This window comes from Pagrus pagrus (genome assembly GCF_965226575.1).
Source record: "Pagrus pagrus genome assembly, chromosome: 21".
Taxonomy (NCBI): Eukaryota; Metazoa; Chordata; class Actinopteri; order Spariformes; family Sparidae; genus Pagrus; species Pagrus pagrus.
In genome coordinates, this window is record NC_140208.1 from 9,268,871 (window position 1) to 9,286,111 (window position 17,241).

General features: G+C 39.7%; 1 protein-coding gene across 2 annotated transcripts; it reads right to left on the bottom strand.

Annotated features, from left to right (window-relative positions):
• Positions 1 to 414: 414 nt before the first annotated feature.
• Positions 415 to 16,551, bottom strand: LOC311249950 (cadherin-related family member 1a). 2 transcript variants are annotated; one of them, XM_084341398.1, is made up of 17 exons: positions 16,207 to 16,550; positions 15,674 to 15,769; positions 15,220 to 15,365; positions 15,076 to 15,126; positions 14,061 to 14,150; positions 13,854 to 13,940; positions 12,603 to 12,719; positions 10,517 to 10,660; positions 10,357 to 10,435; positions 10,169 to 10,269; positions 9,876 to 10,079; positions 9,258 to 9,410; positions 8,374 to 8,538; positions 7,685 to 7,752; positions 5,422 to 5,650; positions 4,404 to 4,658; positions 415 to 2,065 (listed from the first exon to the last, which is right to left on the bottom strand). In XM_084341398.1, exons 1-17 carry the CDS (start codon positions 16,259 to 16,261, stop codon positions 1,517 to 1,519), a joined length of 2,589 nt encoding a protein of 862 aa, XP_084197524.1. In that variant the 5' UTR covers positions 16,262 to 16,550; the 3' UTR covers positions 415 to 1,516. The 2 variants fall into 2 exon arrangements, with proteins under 2 accessions (XP_084197524.1, XP_084197525.1); XM_084341399.1 differs by lacking the exon at positions 415 to 2,065 and adding an exon at positions 2,533 to 2,991 and having other exon boundaries at positions 16,207 to 16,551.
• Between the last annotated feature and the right edge of the window lie 690 nt (positions 16,552 to 17,241).

Genomic DNA, 17,241 nt, shown 5'->3' on the forward strand with positions numbered 1-17,241 from the left:
AACAAAGTAAAACAGTGTGAAACTGTGTTGTCATTTAAGGTAAATTTGTTTATTCTGTAATGAAAACAAAGTTAGTTTGTTTAGGCATAAAAAAAACAGTCAATGAAGATCTGTCTCCTCTGATTACACTTTTCTTCCCCAAAACTACACAGTGCACCTTTAAACTACGTGTGTACTTTGCACCACATTTCAAATTAATCATCTATTTTTCACATATTAATCTTTAATATTTATTTGTTTGCATACATGAAAAACACAGAGTGCCTTTCTCACTTGTTTAAGATCCTTTGTTTTTCCCGAAAACAAAGATTATACATCAATTAAAACATAACAAACAAATAAATAGTTCTAATCTAAACTAAATTAAACTCACCTCTGGACAAAATGATGCTCAGACCCAGTTTTTTCTTTTTCAAATATTTATTCAAAATCAAGACAGTACAAAGACGGTACAAATATGTTACTTCGAAGGACCAGGCAAGTGTAATTTATAGAGAACATATATAGTTTATCTCAACTTATTTAAGATAGTTATAAGTTAAGATGTAGTCAGATACAACATATGTATTACAGCAATTAAACGAGTCAAATTTTATTTGCCTACATTTGAAGGCATTGAAGAGAAACATGGAAATTAACTGTGTGAACTCTAAATGTTCGACACAGACTATTTATCTACAGAGGAAATGTACAAGCAAGTTATATACAGAATTATCTATGCTCAAGCATATGACTAATTTATTAGATGGTTTCTTTTACGTCATGTTTATTTACTGCTGCAGGATAGAACTGGGAATATCTTCTCATATACTCAAAATAAAGAAAATAATACAATACTGTACATTTAAAATGGACACATGGTATTTATATAAAAGCATTTTTCTAGAATAACACACTCAAATAAATTAAAGCGACTCTGTTAGCTCGTGTTACTGTGAAAACCTACAGTGGCACATTGTAATCATACAAAAGAGCTTCCGGGCGGCTGATGTAACACAGTAAAAATATTACCACACAGGTCTTTTAGCACTTTATAAGAAGCAGTGTTGTTTTTCATGACTGTGTCATTCAGCTGCACGCTCCAGTGAGCGGGAAGAAACGTTTTGTTTTAGTAGGATCTGATGGGTGAAATCCTAGTTTTGTGTTGAAAACATTACAGGGTCGCGAACGTTACACTTTTCAAGGAAGTTATGCAACTTATGTATACATAGTAGGTCTGAGTAATCCTCTCCCTGGACAATCTACAGTACAGTGGTGCTTCTTACTGTGAAGATAATCTTCCTCAAGATGGCAGTGTGGTGATTTATCTTTGACTGCACCAGCGACTCGAGCTCCCTCCAGGTCAGCCGAGGATGCAGTAGAGCCTCGTCTTAAGACATAAATATCTGTAAACCTTCCTGTTATACTCCTCATAACGTTTATAACAACCTACAGGCAGGCCCACCCTACCAGATCATCACTTGAAGCTCAGGTGACACCCCTCAGGAATCTTAAACAAGACGTTTGATTGATAAAGTTAATAATAACCCTTGTTGCTCTCATTGATTTTCTGCTCCAGCTTCATTTTAAGCTCCGACACTAAAGCAGAGCTGATATTTCCCTCTTTACGCCGACTAGATTTCACTTTCTTGGAGCCTTTGCAGGCCAGCGCACCAGATATTGTTGGGACCGCCCGGGGCCTCTCACTGGGCCGTGTGTTAGACGGGGGTGGAGGGGGAAGACAAGGAGCTTTGGGAGGTGGAGGTTTGGGCCGGGGGGTGCTGGTGCCCCGCTGCGGGCTGTTCTCTGGGTTGCCGATGAGAAACTTATCTGCAGGGTCGTGGAAACTGATAATGGGCATCCTGAAGGTCCAGGACATCGGCTGCTGGTCCCTGGGTCGCCTCTTAATGATGCGGCGTGCCGGCGTGATCCTGTTTGCCTTTGAGTTGCGCATGTACATAGCTGTAGAGATCAAGACTGTCACCCCTACCAGTAAGCTAATGATAACAGTGACCATGCCTAGAGCTTTCATAGGATTGTCCCTACTTTTCATTAAAAAGGCCGCCATAGGCCCCTTGAGAGGAGTCTGTAAAAGAGCACAAATAAAATAGTTTAAATCAAGTCCAAGGGACTGAATCCAAGTGCCAACGCAGCATTTATCTAAAGCATGCAAGCACGAGAGATGGATGGATGCGCAAAGCACTGACAGAGGAGGCCCGAACAACATGTCTACCACACAATGTGACGCTCCCACACTCACGCTCAGTCGTCACTCAGTCACACGTCTTCCTCTGCTGAAGCAAAGCTAAGAACTACGCACAACACTAGTTGTCGGGAATGCGTCTGGCAGTGCGGTGCATTAGGATTTCTCATGTGACTGACGGACGATGACAGTTCATGAGGCCGAAATGGAGTGAAGTGCATGTTTGTGTGAGAAAAATGGAGATTAAGTGAGCAAATCCAGGTTTAAATCCAAAGTAAAAGGCTCAATCGCTTCTTCGTCACTTTGACGGCCAAATAGTCATGAGTCATGCTCAAGAGAAGTATTTTAGATCATTGAAGACGGGGTTTGTAAGAATTCAATCTACATTATGAGAAGAAATATTGCTTTTAGATTATTTTCCAATCAAAAAAAAGAAAAGAGACACAAATTAAAAAAATGCAATATAGAAAAGACTATTTTATCATGCTGTCATACAGTATTATTCCTTCAAATGTGCTCCAGGACTCTTTTACAGACAAAAGCTTACCAGTAAAAAAATATAAATCTTTTTAAAGGTCATGATTGAATAATGTACCAGAGACAAATATCTCTCACTTGACCCTGCGGACCACTTTAATATAGTTACTCTCAGGGTTGATTCGGGACTTTTTCACTGCGCTGCAGTACAGGATGGTGGATATGCAGATTGTAAGTAAAATGAGGGACAAGACAATGCTGAAAAAAATTCCAAAAATAGTCAGCGGCCGCTTGCTGAGGCCCATGAAGTATGAAACAATTCGACCTTTGACCTGAAATGCACGATACACAACACAGAAACAACACCGAAAGCACAGAGTCATCTTATGACGAATTGTGAAGGAATGAAGACAAGGTGCAGACAAATCAGACAAATATGGTTCGATGTAAACGAGTGAAAACTTTAAAGGACAATGCTGCTGTTGTTGAGAGCTTGAATTTATACTACTAACAAGTGTTGTCTGTAGCCGTAGCCATTTGTTTTCATTCCTCTCTGCCAGACAACTTAATGTCCAAAATGTATAGAAGACCAAAACCATCCATTAAACTCCTACACCTTGATCTCTTCCTACGAAGCTTAAGTTATGAAAAAACCCAATACAGGTTTTGTTCCAACTCTTAAAGAAAGCACACTGATTCACTTTGTATCATAGGGTTAGATCAGGAGAATAACTTTATTATGTTGTTCCATAAAATTGACTCAATAACAACTCATAGTAACAAGCCCACAGGGAATTATTGCCGACTCTGAAGCTCTATGGAGCTTTTTAGCACCTTTAGCTCAGTGTTTTACGCCATATTTAGTGTTTCCCTCTGTGGCACGCAGCTATTTTTATAATATCTATATTATATATAGATATAATAAACCAAATGTAATTGTAATCTGTAAAGAGATGAAGTTAGCAGTTGGATGGTGAAGAAAAAGGAACAACTAAAAGGTTAAGATTCAGATATTTTTCTCTTAAAGGGGAGTGAATGTTACAGCACATGACTCTAAGGCTGACCTCACACTGCAAACCTTAGCGCTCAATTCGGACTTACTGCTAAGACCTGATTGGCTGTTGGCATTATCTTTAAATGTGGCCAATCACATGCAACGTGCTGTTGTGTGGATGTAAACAAGAAGGCCACCGACGTCAGCGTTTACAGTTTCACGTCTAAGTTGACGTGCAGTGGCAGCCGGTTATTTTTTGAGCATACGACAAAGAGGATGAGGAGAAAGAGAGACACATTTTTAATTTTTTCTTTTTTTGCGGCGCCTTGGCTGCTACTTCTGAAGGGAGGTGTGTGTGGATGCGGAGTTGGAGCCAGGAGTGGTGGGATCGTGACGTGAATGGCTTCACAGAAACAGACACCATCCAAAATTTCAGTGTAGGGTGTCAAGGGCTACTTTTAACTACAGTACATCTGTCAGCACCTCTCCTCAAGTCACAAAATGCAATGGTTTTTAGTAGGATAAATTCATCTCTGGGTCTTGGTAATAAGCTTACAAATGAGCAGCATTGTCCTTTAAAGAAGATCAATGAAATGTAATTTGGCTGAAACAAGGATTAGCAGCTGCGTAGCATGACAACAATACCTACATCATATGTTAAACAGCTTAAATCTACAGCTCCTGCTGCCTAAAGCTCAGGCTTGGTATAGAAAGCGCTGCGAGCATGCTGCGAGTCATGGCGGGTCTTACCGCCTCGGTGATGTCGATGTTGACCACGGCTGTTGTGCTGAAGGACGGTGAGCCTCTGTCCCTGGCCTGGACCACCAGAGACCACTTGCAGTCCTTCTGCTTGGTGATGTTCTGCACAATCTCCATGGACTTGATGTACGGCTTCAGAAGGATCTCACCAGTGTCGGCGTTGATATCAAATGCGTTGTCGGGATCGGCTGTCATGATGGAGTACTCGATGACGTTGTTCGGAGACTCTGCGTCCTCATCCACTGCCTGTAAGATTGTAGCAGAATAACAGAAGATGGTTGCATAAACTTTATAGCCTTTTGACAGTGAATTGGATAGAAAACTACGTTTCAGCCAAACACAAACAAGCCCAACGAAAGCAAAGATGGTTAAAAAAAAAACCCAAAACATTAAAAATTCAAGTGGGTTTGTAGTAAAGCAGTCCCCAAATTTCATAGCAACACTGGCCAAATAACTGCAAGACGGCAAGCAGTGAAACTAAACCAGTTAAATCCAACTAAAAATGAAAATAAAAAGTTACGTAAAATGAATATGTAAATCTTTAAAATGCCCAAAAATATTTACATCACAAATAGATAATTTTTAGTTAAAAGTTAGGACTATTTCCAGCTGTGGATTAATAGTGGTAATGGAGGAGGATGTCTTCCACAACAAGTGGGCTGCATGTCAAGAGGATATAAGCCATGTTAGACACGTGTTACACACACAGGTAACACTTGTTAATAGGATCAGTCCATTGTAGGTTGTCAATTGGATTTGATGCCACTAAGAAAATACAGAATTCACCTCCTTGTCTTCCAGTTTTGGCAGTAACGATCAGTTTTAAAACATGAAAATTAAAACGAGAGAACATTAATTTATGATTTTTGTTATGATGTTCACAACAATGGCAACTTAAATTGTAACGATTTTCTTTTATTTCATTTCAATATTGGCAATTCTGGACTTCAGCTAGATTTTTAATGTCTTGATTTACAGTGCGAGGGGGAAATGTTTTAGCGTACAGTACCTCTACTCTGACAGGTGTGCCAATAATCATTGTCTTTTCCAGGAGTTGCTCATCAAATTCTGGCGGGTGGTCGTTCATGTCGAGGACGGTGACGAACACTTCAGCCAGGCTGTACTTCCCCTCCGAATCTTGAGCCTTGACGTAAAAGTTGTATTTAGACCTGACCTCTGCGTCCAGGGAGGTCCAGGCCTGCGTGGAGATGACGCCTGACGACGGGTGGATGGTAAACCTGCAGGTTCAGAACGATTCAGACAGCGTATGAGTCATAAACACAGCAGTCAATTTTGTATCGACCAAGCAGGTGTTTCTAACGCTGACGTACTCGTTCACAGCACAAGTGAAACCATCCACATCCTGTGAATCCCTAAATGACTCACATATAGGTCACTATAAAAAGCAGATTTCCATCTTTGTTGCAGGGAACATATGATCCCTCCCCGAGGATGAATAAAGCTAGTTAATTACCGATATCATAACAGTTTAATGTTATCTCAAAAATCATGTTTTGTTTTTAGTCCTGAGTATTTATTTATTTGTTTGTTTGTTTGCCTGTTGATTCCAATTAAAATGTAACTTTATTTAGCCTTTTCTGAGAAATTAAGTGCTTATCAGCTTTTGTACATTTTCAAATTCAGATTCATTCGTAGAATTTTTCTCTATCTGATAACTCAACCACTACTTAACAGATTTCAGTGATATTTAATAAAAAAACATGATACACCAAGGAATAACTGCTTAATTTGTGGTCCAGATCTGGCTCAAGTAGCAGCATGAGATCATTAAAGATGCAAGATTTAAAACAATCCAAAAATAATTAAAATTACAAACAGAACGTGATGAAATATTAGTTTTGACGTCATGTCAAAGACATTTATGTATTGTGTTGCAGAGATATACTGAAGTTAGCATGCTAATAAGCTAGCCCCAGACTTGAAATCTGTTTTTCCAGCAGCCCAAAGCTCCTGTGCTAGCGGTGTAAACACCAACACTCCCCCGGTAGTCCAGCTAGCTGCTCAGCTAACTGAGCTAACAAGCTAACAGTAGCTACAGTCATGGATCTATAAACAGAATACAGTTAGCAGCAGTTAGCAGTTACTCTGGTGTTATGCAATATTTGTTTGGAGTATGAATTCAACAGGTGGCCAGTTCTTACTTATTGCACCTTTACGTTGTAGAGGGAAAAACCTTCAAATCTAAAGCTGCCAAAGTCTGTTGTTGCCTGAATAGTTCTTGGAAATTCTTGAAAATCTAATTGTTAGGTGCAGCACATATTTGGATTAAATAATAAATAGTTTTTAACTCGTTTTTTTGTTTTGTTTTTATGCAGTTTTCCTTAATTTTCTTCTCAATCCTTCTAGAAATGGCTGAATTGATAAAACTGTCAAACCTGTTTTTTCTTTTTTACAAATTGTCTGATTTCAACAAAATGACAGGTGCACACTCTTCTTCACTCATCACCACCATCAACCAATTTAGTAGGATTATCTGTCGCATTTTTATAAAGATCTGGATCCTCTAAGTTTCTAAACACGTCCTTTTTCCAAAGATCTAAAGTGGATAATGACGGGAACAATTTGCACCAAGATTGTGTCACCTTTCTCCTTGAAACATGTTATAATCACACAAGTATTTTACACGTAAGAAATGAATTTAAATGATTCTGCTGCACTGACGCAGGTTTGTGCTTTCTGAGTGTTTTCTAGCTCAACATCGGGCTTGCTGCCAGTTTATTCAGCCATCTTCTCTGTCTCCTTTCCCACTGTGAAATTTCACAAGTTGCCTTGAAACTGATAACTTTCGCACAATTAACTCAGGTCCCTGCCTGAAGACGGGAATAAATTCTCACATTTTCCTCTGCTGCATGCTGCCTTGCTTTTCAAAGCTGCCGTTTCTGCGGCTCCAGCTGTCACATTGCATGTTAATTGGCTCTCCCTATGTGAGACGGGCCAGGCTGTCTATTTTTAACCCTCGTATCCAATTAGGAGATTAGCCAGCATCTTGCAGCCATTTTAGAGCGAGCTGTTTGTGTAGCAGAGGGGCCAATCAAACGGGGTTCCTGCTTGCCGCTTCCATCAAAGACACAAAAGATGAATCAAGACCGGTGTCCTGCTGGCTGAGTTTACCCGACACCCTGAGCAGCTTTGACTTTTTAAACACATTAAACTGACTTTGTGGTCTCTGAAATGTGTTTTCTGGAGGTGCAAGAGTTAAGTATCCGATTAGATCAAACATGAACTGGCAGGAGCTGAAGCTTTTTACTTACAAATCTGATCCTGATCCATAAATCGTGTATTTGACTTCACCCCAAGGCCCCGAATCTGGATCATTTGCCTGGAGGAAAAAACAGGACAGAGATTAGAAGCTCAGTGCTTATAGCACATACAATAAAGTGTGAAAAAATAGACACTTTGTGAGCTAATCGGATAAATTGAATTCAGTATAGTTACATTGGGGAGTGAAAAGCTCAACCAAGGTTACTGAAGGTTGTCTATTCAGATGTTTTTACTGGGAGGATCACCAGCTAGGGTCTTAAGCTCATGTACAGTGGGTGGGGCAGGCTATAAGTCTCATCCTGTGGTGAAAGGGGGATGGAGGTATAGGTCAGGATGATTAACCTTGGGGCAAAATTAAGCTTTATACTCCACACTGCCCGGTTTCGATATGTTGCCTTGATGCAGGATAAATCCCTTATAATGGAAAATAAGAGACGCATGTGCTGATATTTCTAATAATAAAACCCCTGCCTGAGGTGTAACATGGAGCGTATGCCACACAGAGACATGATTTCCATAACCAGGACCAACAAAACGAAGCCAGAGACCGCTGATGACCTTTTTTTGTCTGGCTTTCATCTAATGAACTGCAAAGAGTAATATGCATTTATTGGAGGATTGATGGATTATGTAATCACTTTGGTCGGGTTATAGCACAGTTTAATCTCGACTGACTCACCGTTACAGACACAACGCTGGAGCCTCCGGCAGAGTTCTCAGGGACCCGGGCGATGTAATACTCGGACGTGAATTTGGGGACGTTGTCGTTTGTGTCCAGCAGGTTGATCACGATGTCGGCCACGGCACTGAACCTCTCCGGAGTGTCGATCTCCACCGCCAGCAGCTGCAAAGTCACACGCAAAGAGTGATGAAATGAAAGCTGAAACCAAACAACATCCTCAAACAGAAAACCAAACTTTTAGATTTCATAATTTGTTTGTTAGTTTTAGCAGTTGTTGTGATGAAGTGGTGAATTGATAATAAGAAATAAGAAATAAGTACAAAGACCTGATGAGAGCACTGGAAGGAAAGTTATGGGATCCCCAAAATTCACAAAGACAAAGAATGTCTGCACAAAACTTCATGGAAATTGCTTTCAGCAGTAGTCGAGACATTTCTCTCTGAATATCTAATGTCAACCTGCTGGTGGAGCTTGAGGAAGAGTCAGAGGGATTCATCCTCTGGGGACTATGAAGCCTACAAAATGTAATGACAATCCATTCAATAGTTGTTTAGATATCTTAGTTTGAACATTTATAAGTTCCAGTATCTTAAATATGAGCATTTTCTACTTATAAGTTATAAAACTCAGTTTAATATCATTGTAATCTGATTATATCAGATGAGTACTGCAGAGTCACTTGACCCGAGAATGAATGCCGACTGTACCCTTTCCCACTGAAGACAAAAGCTGTTAGTGTTGTTTTTTATTGTCCAGTGTGAAGACTAAGCAATAAGAGACTAACTAGGTGAAGATATAAATTAGTTGCAGCCTTAGATTACATTTTGGTGTCAAAATACTCACACTCACACATAATAATTTAGTGATATTTGAAATCCAACCTTAAAAGAAAGTGTTGGTCCCTTTTCATAGTCGATGCCAGATGTGTCCTCCACAATGATGGTGACCTGCGCTTCATTGAGCACCGTCTGGGGAACCACTCGCAGCACTCGACTCGGCCCCACGAGTCTCAGTTTAAATTTAGCGTTCGCACCCTGCGAAGAGAAATAAACACCAGGATTCAGAAACTGTGAATCTGTCAGGTGAGTAAGAATATAGCTGCTCGGAAAAACAAGAAAACTGAAGGTTCATCTGACTCAAGATAACTTTCAGCAAACCTTGTTTGTTTTTGTTTTGAAAAATCTGGCAGATAATGTTACATGAGTCACCGAGGCAGGGTGGAGAGAGTGATGGCATAATGAATAACATTTTATTTTGAATTAATGAACAGATTTCATGAACATTTTTTAATGGTGTTGCATAACTGCACATGCTTTGAGGCAGATATTTATGTAACATTGTACACAGAGGTATTAGTGTATCTGTCAGCAGCGGATCAACGTGAAGGAAACATTTTTTGTCATAAGAGCACCGGCCTTTGTGACAATTTTGACAGGTAGCTCAAGTAAACAATGGGAAGAGATCAATGAGACAGGAGGGAAATTTGGGAATAAATCTACCTGATCGGAGTCATTGACGGTGATCTTAAAGCCTCGGAGGATCTCCCCTGCAGGAGGATGCTCGTACATGGTGACCTCAAACTTGCTCTGTGGGCCGTTCTCTCCGTAAAAGGTCGGAGGATGGTTGTTGAGATCCACCACCCGGACCGTCACTATGGTGATGTCGTAGTCGAGTAGCTTATCGTCCGGTCCTATCTCAGACGCCTGGGTTTGAAAATGATAGTCATCAACATATGTAGGAATAAACGTGGATTAAATCAACTGGAGGGAATCTCAAAGAAATAAAAGATCACCTTGACTTTAACTTCATATAACTCGTTTTTCAGCAGAGATGGATAAGTTGTCAGGGTGATGCATCCGCTGGTGCTATTTATTTCAAACACACCATCGCTACCTGAAATGGTGGTGATAAAAGAAATGTTTTAAACGTGGCTGAAAAGAGCAAATCTGATAGTGTTACCCAAGGATGTATTGTTCTTACCATTCATAATGGAGTAATGTATTGAGTTAGGGTTGCCTTGGTCTCCATCTTTAGCGTACACAGTGAATATTTCAGAGCCCTGGAAGAAAAAAGAGCAGAATTAATTTTCTTAATGGTCGATCACCTTTACTGGTGTGTGAGGAATAAGAGGAGGACTTACAGGAACTGACACCTCGTAGACGTAGCCAAAGTAAGGAGTTCCTATGAAGGATGGGGGCATGTCCTGGGAGTCAATTACATTGACTGTTATGGTGGCTGTGGAGGTCAACACCTGGTGCTTCCCCTTGTACTTTCCACCTCCGTCCTGAGCAAACGAGCAGACAGGCAGAGTTAGAACGTGTTTTAGTGTTTATAGATATACATTTTTATCTAGATGATGCTTTTATCCATTAAAAATGAAGACAATCCCACACAGTTTTGCTTCGTGTCACTATGATTACAGACGTGTGCCTGTAGTGTTCAACACAAGGCGATGTATTTCTAAACAATGTATGAACCACTAATGTTACGCATGCAACCTATAAGTTACGCAGCTAGCATGCTATCAATGTTAGCTAAATAGGGCATCAAACTTTTTGCTAAAAACAAATGTACAAATGCTGTCAGTTAGTTTTTTTTAGATAATTTGTTTCTGCTAACTTCCCGTGGCACACAGTGCATACGGCCTGTCCGCAATCTGCCGTAAAAGTGACACATTTTCAACGTATTTGGGGCGTACTCCAGACCGTAAAGAAAGAAAAACGGAAAGAGGAGTTTCACAAGCACATCGGAGATCATATGTTCCCATAGGAATGAATGGACTAATCGTAGTACTACTAGTGAGTACATTTCCCATTTTAACAAGCTAAATAATAGGCCTCCCATTAGCCTAAAATGGTTTGATGGGTTTGGTTTCTGTTAACGACATAAATAATATTACAAAATAAAACTAAATTAGGTGGTTTAATAAGATTATATCAGAATTATTGGTTGCATGTCTGTTTAAAACTGGGATGTAAACCTCTTAATCCACACTTAGCATGGCAAATCCAGTCTAATTAGGAAGGGTGGAATCCGTAATTTCATATGCAGGGCGATGTTAATGATGTTATTATGCTTCAGTAAGAAGCTGCATGTGCTGTTTGTTATTCCACAGACACTCAGGGCTGAGGCGAGAATAACAAACTAGCCCTCTCCTTCATCCAATTACTGACAATTGAAGGATTACACACACAGAGACTGTGAAGATTCAGCAGTGTGTTGGCGTTCAGAAAACGTATTCACGACCAGTGATGGAATGTAACTAAGTACATTTATTCACATAACACCGTGAATTTTAAAATTTGACTTTTACTTTTAAAAAGTCAAGAAGCCGATTACCTCAGAACAATAGACTATCAAATTAAAGTTGTACGAGCTAAAAAGTTTTAACAACTTATAATTATAAGTCTACTTTACTTGGTAATTTTGAGATATAGCACTTTGTCATATTTCTACAGTGTACAATACATTTCAGAGGTGAAAATTGCACGTTTAATTTTAATGCTTTTACAATAATTATGTTGGTTGGGAAAAAAACGAGGATAGCGAAGGTGTTTCTTTGGTCTCTGGGTAATTGTGGAGAAACTTTTTATTTTTAAGAGGATTTAGAAACCAATCAATTAATCGATTGATGGGGGAAAAAAATAATCAGCAGTTTAAAACATAATGAAAACAATTATTAGTTGACGTCGTATAGAAAATAGTGCAAAATGAGCTCCACCTCAACTAAACAGTAAAAACCTGCTTTTACATTAATACACCACAAATAATCTAATCATGCAAAATTTGATACTACAGCAGTCACAGGGGACATTTTTCCACATTGAGTAGTTTTACTTTGTATACTTCTTTTCCTGATTATACTCTTACTTTTACTAATATTTTTTACCGTGTGTTATTAGTGCTTTTATTTAAGTAAAGGATCTGAATACTCCTGCTGCCTTGTTTTCCTGCTTCCTTGTTTTATGTGCAAAATGGTGGAGAAGTTGATTTCAGCCAATTAAAAACTTTCCTCACAGATTTTTTACTTGTAAGACGACCAGAATAAACGTGTCAAACGCAATGCTCTGGGAGAAACAGCTCTTGGCTGTTAGGATTACTGATATTAAATCACGACAATACATGATTTGAATGTTAAAAAACCACAACATGGATTAATCTGAAACTTGTTAATGATGAAGAAACCTGCGGGTCAAGGACACCTGAGAAGAAAAACCAAAGGTCACCTTTGCAACCACTGTCACAAAGTGGGTGGGCGTGGTCTCGTAGTCCAAATATTCACCAGGTTTGACTCTGAGGATACCGCTGTGCCCATCGATGGTGAACTTGGCAAACGGTGACGTCTGATAATGTATAAACAGTCACAGTTAACACACATTTTTATTTAAACTTGAATTTAGCAATCAAGTTTATTTTAAAGGCCCTTCTTATCAGTATTGACTCCTGACCAACCTTGACATTTTTCAACAGACTTCCATCAGGATAGTTTTTGACACATGAACAGTAACAACTACCGTGCTGTCAGCTGTTGGCCCCGACCAAACATAAGCCCCTATTAAGCCCTCAGTGCCTTGCTCAAATGTAATTGAAATTTAATCCACTAAAGCAACACCATTTCCAGACTGCTCTCTGGTATGAGATTAATCTTTCCCTCAACACACTGTCCCATCACTCGAATGCCCTTTTCCTCCCTCCACATGGCAGCACAGCTCTCATGATGTCAGCCCGACCTCTGGTCTTACCCCCGAATGTTAGGGCAACACCTAGCCAGTTATCTCTGTTAGATAATAATGGTGCGGTTGTCGGAGTGAAAATGAAGGAAATTGAATCAAAGATAATAGAAGAGCATCAGAAAAAAATAGTGTGAAACAGTGAAAGGAGAAAAATAGTAATTAATTATAAAAAAAGAACGTTTTTAAATAAGGTTTTGGGACCTGAGAGGATAAACTTGTTGGCAGGCTGCACTTCAGGGTGTAGGAGTAAAGAAATCAGATATTGTCTGAAGCCAAGCTATTTACAGCTCGATGTGTGATTAATGAAATCAATTCAGCTGGCGGCCATGTGCGAGGAGACTAGAATAGCTTTAAATATTTTAGCCTAGGTTACTCTGCGTCGCTTATGCAGGCACGTGTTACTGTAAATCCTGGCTGCTACATTTTCGGAAAGAGATTTTCCCACCTAATCCCAGAGTAAAGATAGAGCAAGACAAAATAAAAGCACAAGTCACATCTGAGGACGTATTTGGTTTTAGACGTACAGTATAACAAATTTGAGACATGTCTGGATAACTCTTTTCACCTGAGTTAAAGTAAGTGCACAAGTGCTTATGTGCTCCTGAAATTTCATGGTAGAACAGCCTTGAGCAGCTTTGTTGTAATTAAGTTGCGAAAAGGATTTTCTATCCGACACTCAGAGCTTTCGAGTTGTCATGGTCACAACTGTGCATCATCTGCATAAAAACGAAGCTTTAAGGTTACCTGTAGATAATATGAGACGCTGCCACCTGAGCCCATGTCTTTATCCGTTGCTTGGACTCTGTAGATGCTACTTCCTGGAGCCGTATCCTAATGAAGAGACAAGAGATCTCACTTTATTCCCAGTTATTTGATAGTGGCACAGGAAGACCTATAAAAAAGGATTTATCATATGTCGTTGTATGGGGGTATTTATTCTGTGTACTGTACCTCTGGGATGTCGATGATGAATGGCAGGTTTTGAAATTCAGGTGGTTCATCGTTGGCATCAGTGACAAACACTCGCACGGTCTCAACAACCTGAAAGCAACAAGGAAACAACCTCTCAACCACAAATACAAATTGTACCAACTGGGATTTATTTAAAGGCTTTATCTTTTTTCAAAGAGAATAATTAACTAAAAGTGATCAGAAAAATATAATTTTATATACTTAATTACCTTATTTTTCAAGCACAAGTAAGTTTTGCAAGGTTGCTGCTGCTGTTTACCTTCTGACACTGTACTTATTTCAGGGGACTAGATATACTGTATCTTGTTCACATATATATGTCTGTTTTCTCTTTTTCTATACACTCACTGATTTTTGTTTTAATCCACAGATAGACTGTGGTGTTATAGTCACAACTGCAAAATAACATTAAAGAATAGGAGGCTCAGCCATTATGCAAGCCTTCAAAATTTAGCTTTAATCTTACAAAATACTTTAAAGTAGATTTCAAGCTTTCAAACACTAAGTTTCAACCTACCGGAGCTTTTTTTTGTTTCAAAATAAGACGCTGTATGCATCCAATAGAAATGGTTTGATTAATGCAGTGGATTGATGACAATAACATATAAAGCACAAGACAGCAATCAGTCGGCTCTCTTTTACAGTTAAAGGCCTACAGATTTGGAAAAGCCTGCAATCAGAAATAAAAACATTAACTCATCTCAAAGCTTTCAATATCCAGGAAAAACTATGGATTAAAATGGTCAAATCTATGAACACCGAGTTAAACGTTTTATATAGCGTACAAGTTTTACAGTTTCTTTCATTCCTTTTTGGGACCCTAGGGACAAGGACTGAAAATCAAACCTCGACTAGAAGCCCTAAATGCATTGCATCGGTTGCGTTTCAATTAGATGTTACAATTCCTTCAGGTTTTGTTCCTGTCGTTAAAAAAACTGATAAACAACATAAATACAAGAAACACAAATATGCCACATAAACAGTAAAAACTTACTTTATTGCGACCGTCCGTTATGCTCACAGTCACTGAGATTTCAGCTTGTTTCTACAAAGAAAACATAAATGTCACTTTGAGCCACGCTGGTGGCAGATTTACAGCAGGTTTTTTTCAAAATAAGAGTGTCATCGACAGGCTCACCTCTCTGTCGAGCTCCTGAACCAGAGTCACGTTTCCTGATTTGGAGTCCACCCTGAAATATTCTTTGGAGCTCTGTTCAAAAGACAGACCGTATCGCACAGGATCTCCCTCTGGATCTGTACCATTCAGGATGTATACCTGTGTCCCTGTGAGGCAAAAGATATGCACAATTTCTTTTTGTTTCATTTGTTTACTATTCAGTGTGAATGTCTCGTTTTAATAATCAGATCAGATGAGCCACCGCCCTTATTGTTTTCTTTCCGTAAGTCTTGATGTGCGTCACAATCCAAAAGGTATTACAGTGATTAGCTGGAGCTTCAACACCAGTGTGATGATTTCATCGTTACACATACTGTACGCGTGTGAAACAAACACCTAAGCAGTGTCATCTCGCACTGGAATCGACCAGATCTGTGACAGTCAGAGTCATCGTTAGATTGCGCGCGTGACTTACCGACTGGTGTATCCTCGGAGATGCTGAACAAGGCCATATTTCCGTTTGTACTGCTGGGTCCATTATCGTAAAAATATGGAGCATAGTCTGATTGTCCTTTATGGGAAAACAAAAAAAAAATGTGCTTCAGAAATTGTACAGTAATGACAAACTATTGGTAAGCTACTCAATCAGCTGTAAAAACTGAAAAATAACACTATTTTTGTATCATTTCTAATAGAAATGCGTCTGTAATTAAGTGACAACTGTGGCACTCACTTGCTAAGAAAGGGCACGAAACGAAAGCAGGGAGGAGGAAAAGGAGGATGGACACAAAACATAAATATATTTGGGTTTACGTTTCCACTATCACAACACAAACACTTAATCACACATCTAACTAAGAAGTGCAGGCAGCATGAGCAGTCTACGCTAAGATGGACATGCCCTCTGTGTATTAGAGGATTAACCAGATAAGAGCAAGCCAAGAAGTCTTAAACCACACTCAAAGAAGAAGAAAAAAATACAAAAGAAAAAGCAAAGCAGAGCCTTACCCAAGCTGAAGTGAATCAGGAGGAGAAACAGCAAAGCGTTCTTTTCTTTCTTCATCCTGGTGGGGAGGTAAGGCTTGGCGGGCTCATGTGGAATGCTTGTGTGGAGGGAAAGCGAGCAGCGAGTGTCGTACCCTTCTGGAGGCGTCTCAGCAGCTCAGGAGGAGGGAGGCTGGGACAGATTCTCAGGCACTAATCCAGTGACGCATCCCTTCCCTCCGTAGACATCTCCTGCCACACTGCTCCTCGCACAACCATTTCTTCTGGAAAACCGCACGAGGACGGCGAGAGCTCAGGTTTCACACGATACGTGGTGCTCATCACACCTCTGCACACATGTGACAATGTACACATTTACAGATGTGACTGCTGTGAAACCAAAAGGCTTTGTGATATAATATACCTCCCCAAGACTTCACACAAACACCCTTCATGTCCAGTCTTTCATTTTTATTTCTCTTTGTCAGTGGACACATGGCTTATTTGGCTCCTCTCGCTGGGGTTTTAAAAGGTTTCAACAAACTCATTAGTCACATGTAGCGAGACCCACTGGCCCTAAGCTTCTGCTTCTGTTCTTCTTGGCAGCTCGCTGACCAACACGAGCCTCAGCTGCACTTGTGGATCTGTGTTGCGCTTAAAGCCAAGAGGCTTTCTTTGGTCTTTGCAAGACTACTTTCACCGGGAAACCCAGTGACCTGTCAATCACAAACAAGGCTCTTTAAAAGAAGTCTGTATTGCCAGTCAGCACTGTTGGATTTAAAGTTTTTCGTGCTGCAAGCTTATTTTTCTTTTTTAAGTTCAGCTTAATTTAAAGTATGTCATGTTACAGAAGATGTTTGCCACTCAGCACTGTCTCAAATCTTCCTTCTGTGACTCACTTGCTGCCGCTAAAAACCAAAGCACTGCTCTAAAATTCAGTAAGACACAGCCCTAAAATAAATCTGATAAAATAAAGAAAAAAGAAAGTGACACACTCTGAGGAGGCAAAGTGGCAAACCGAGCATGATGTTTTGATCTTGCATTTTTTATTTTTGAACA

Coding starts and splice junctions, on each gene's coding strand:
- LOC311249950 (XM_084341398.1), bottom strand. CDS start 16,261: ATGAAGAAAGAAAAGAACGCTTTGCTGTTTCTCCTCCTGATTCACTTC. Junction 7,753..8,373: donor CCAGCGTTGTGTCTGTAACG/GTGAGTCAGTCG, acceptor TTTTTCCTCCAG/GCAAATGATCCAGATTCGGG. Junction 4,659..5,421: donor GCACACCTGTCAGAGTAGAG/GTACTGTACGCT, acceptor ACAATCTTACAG/GCAGTGGATGAGGACGCAGA.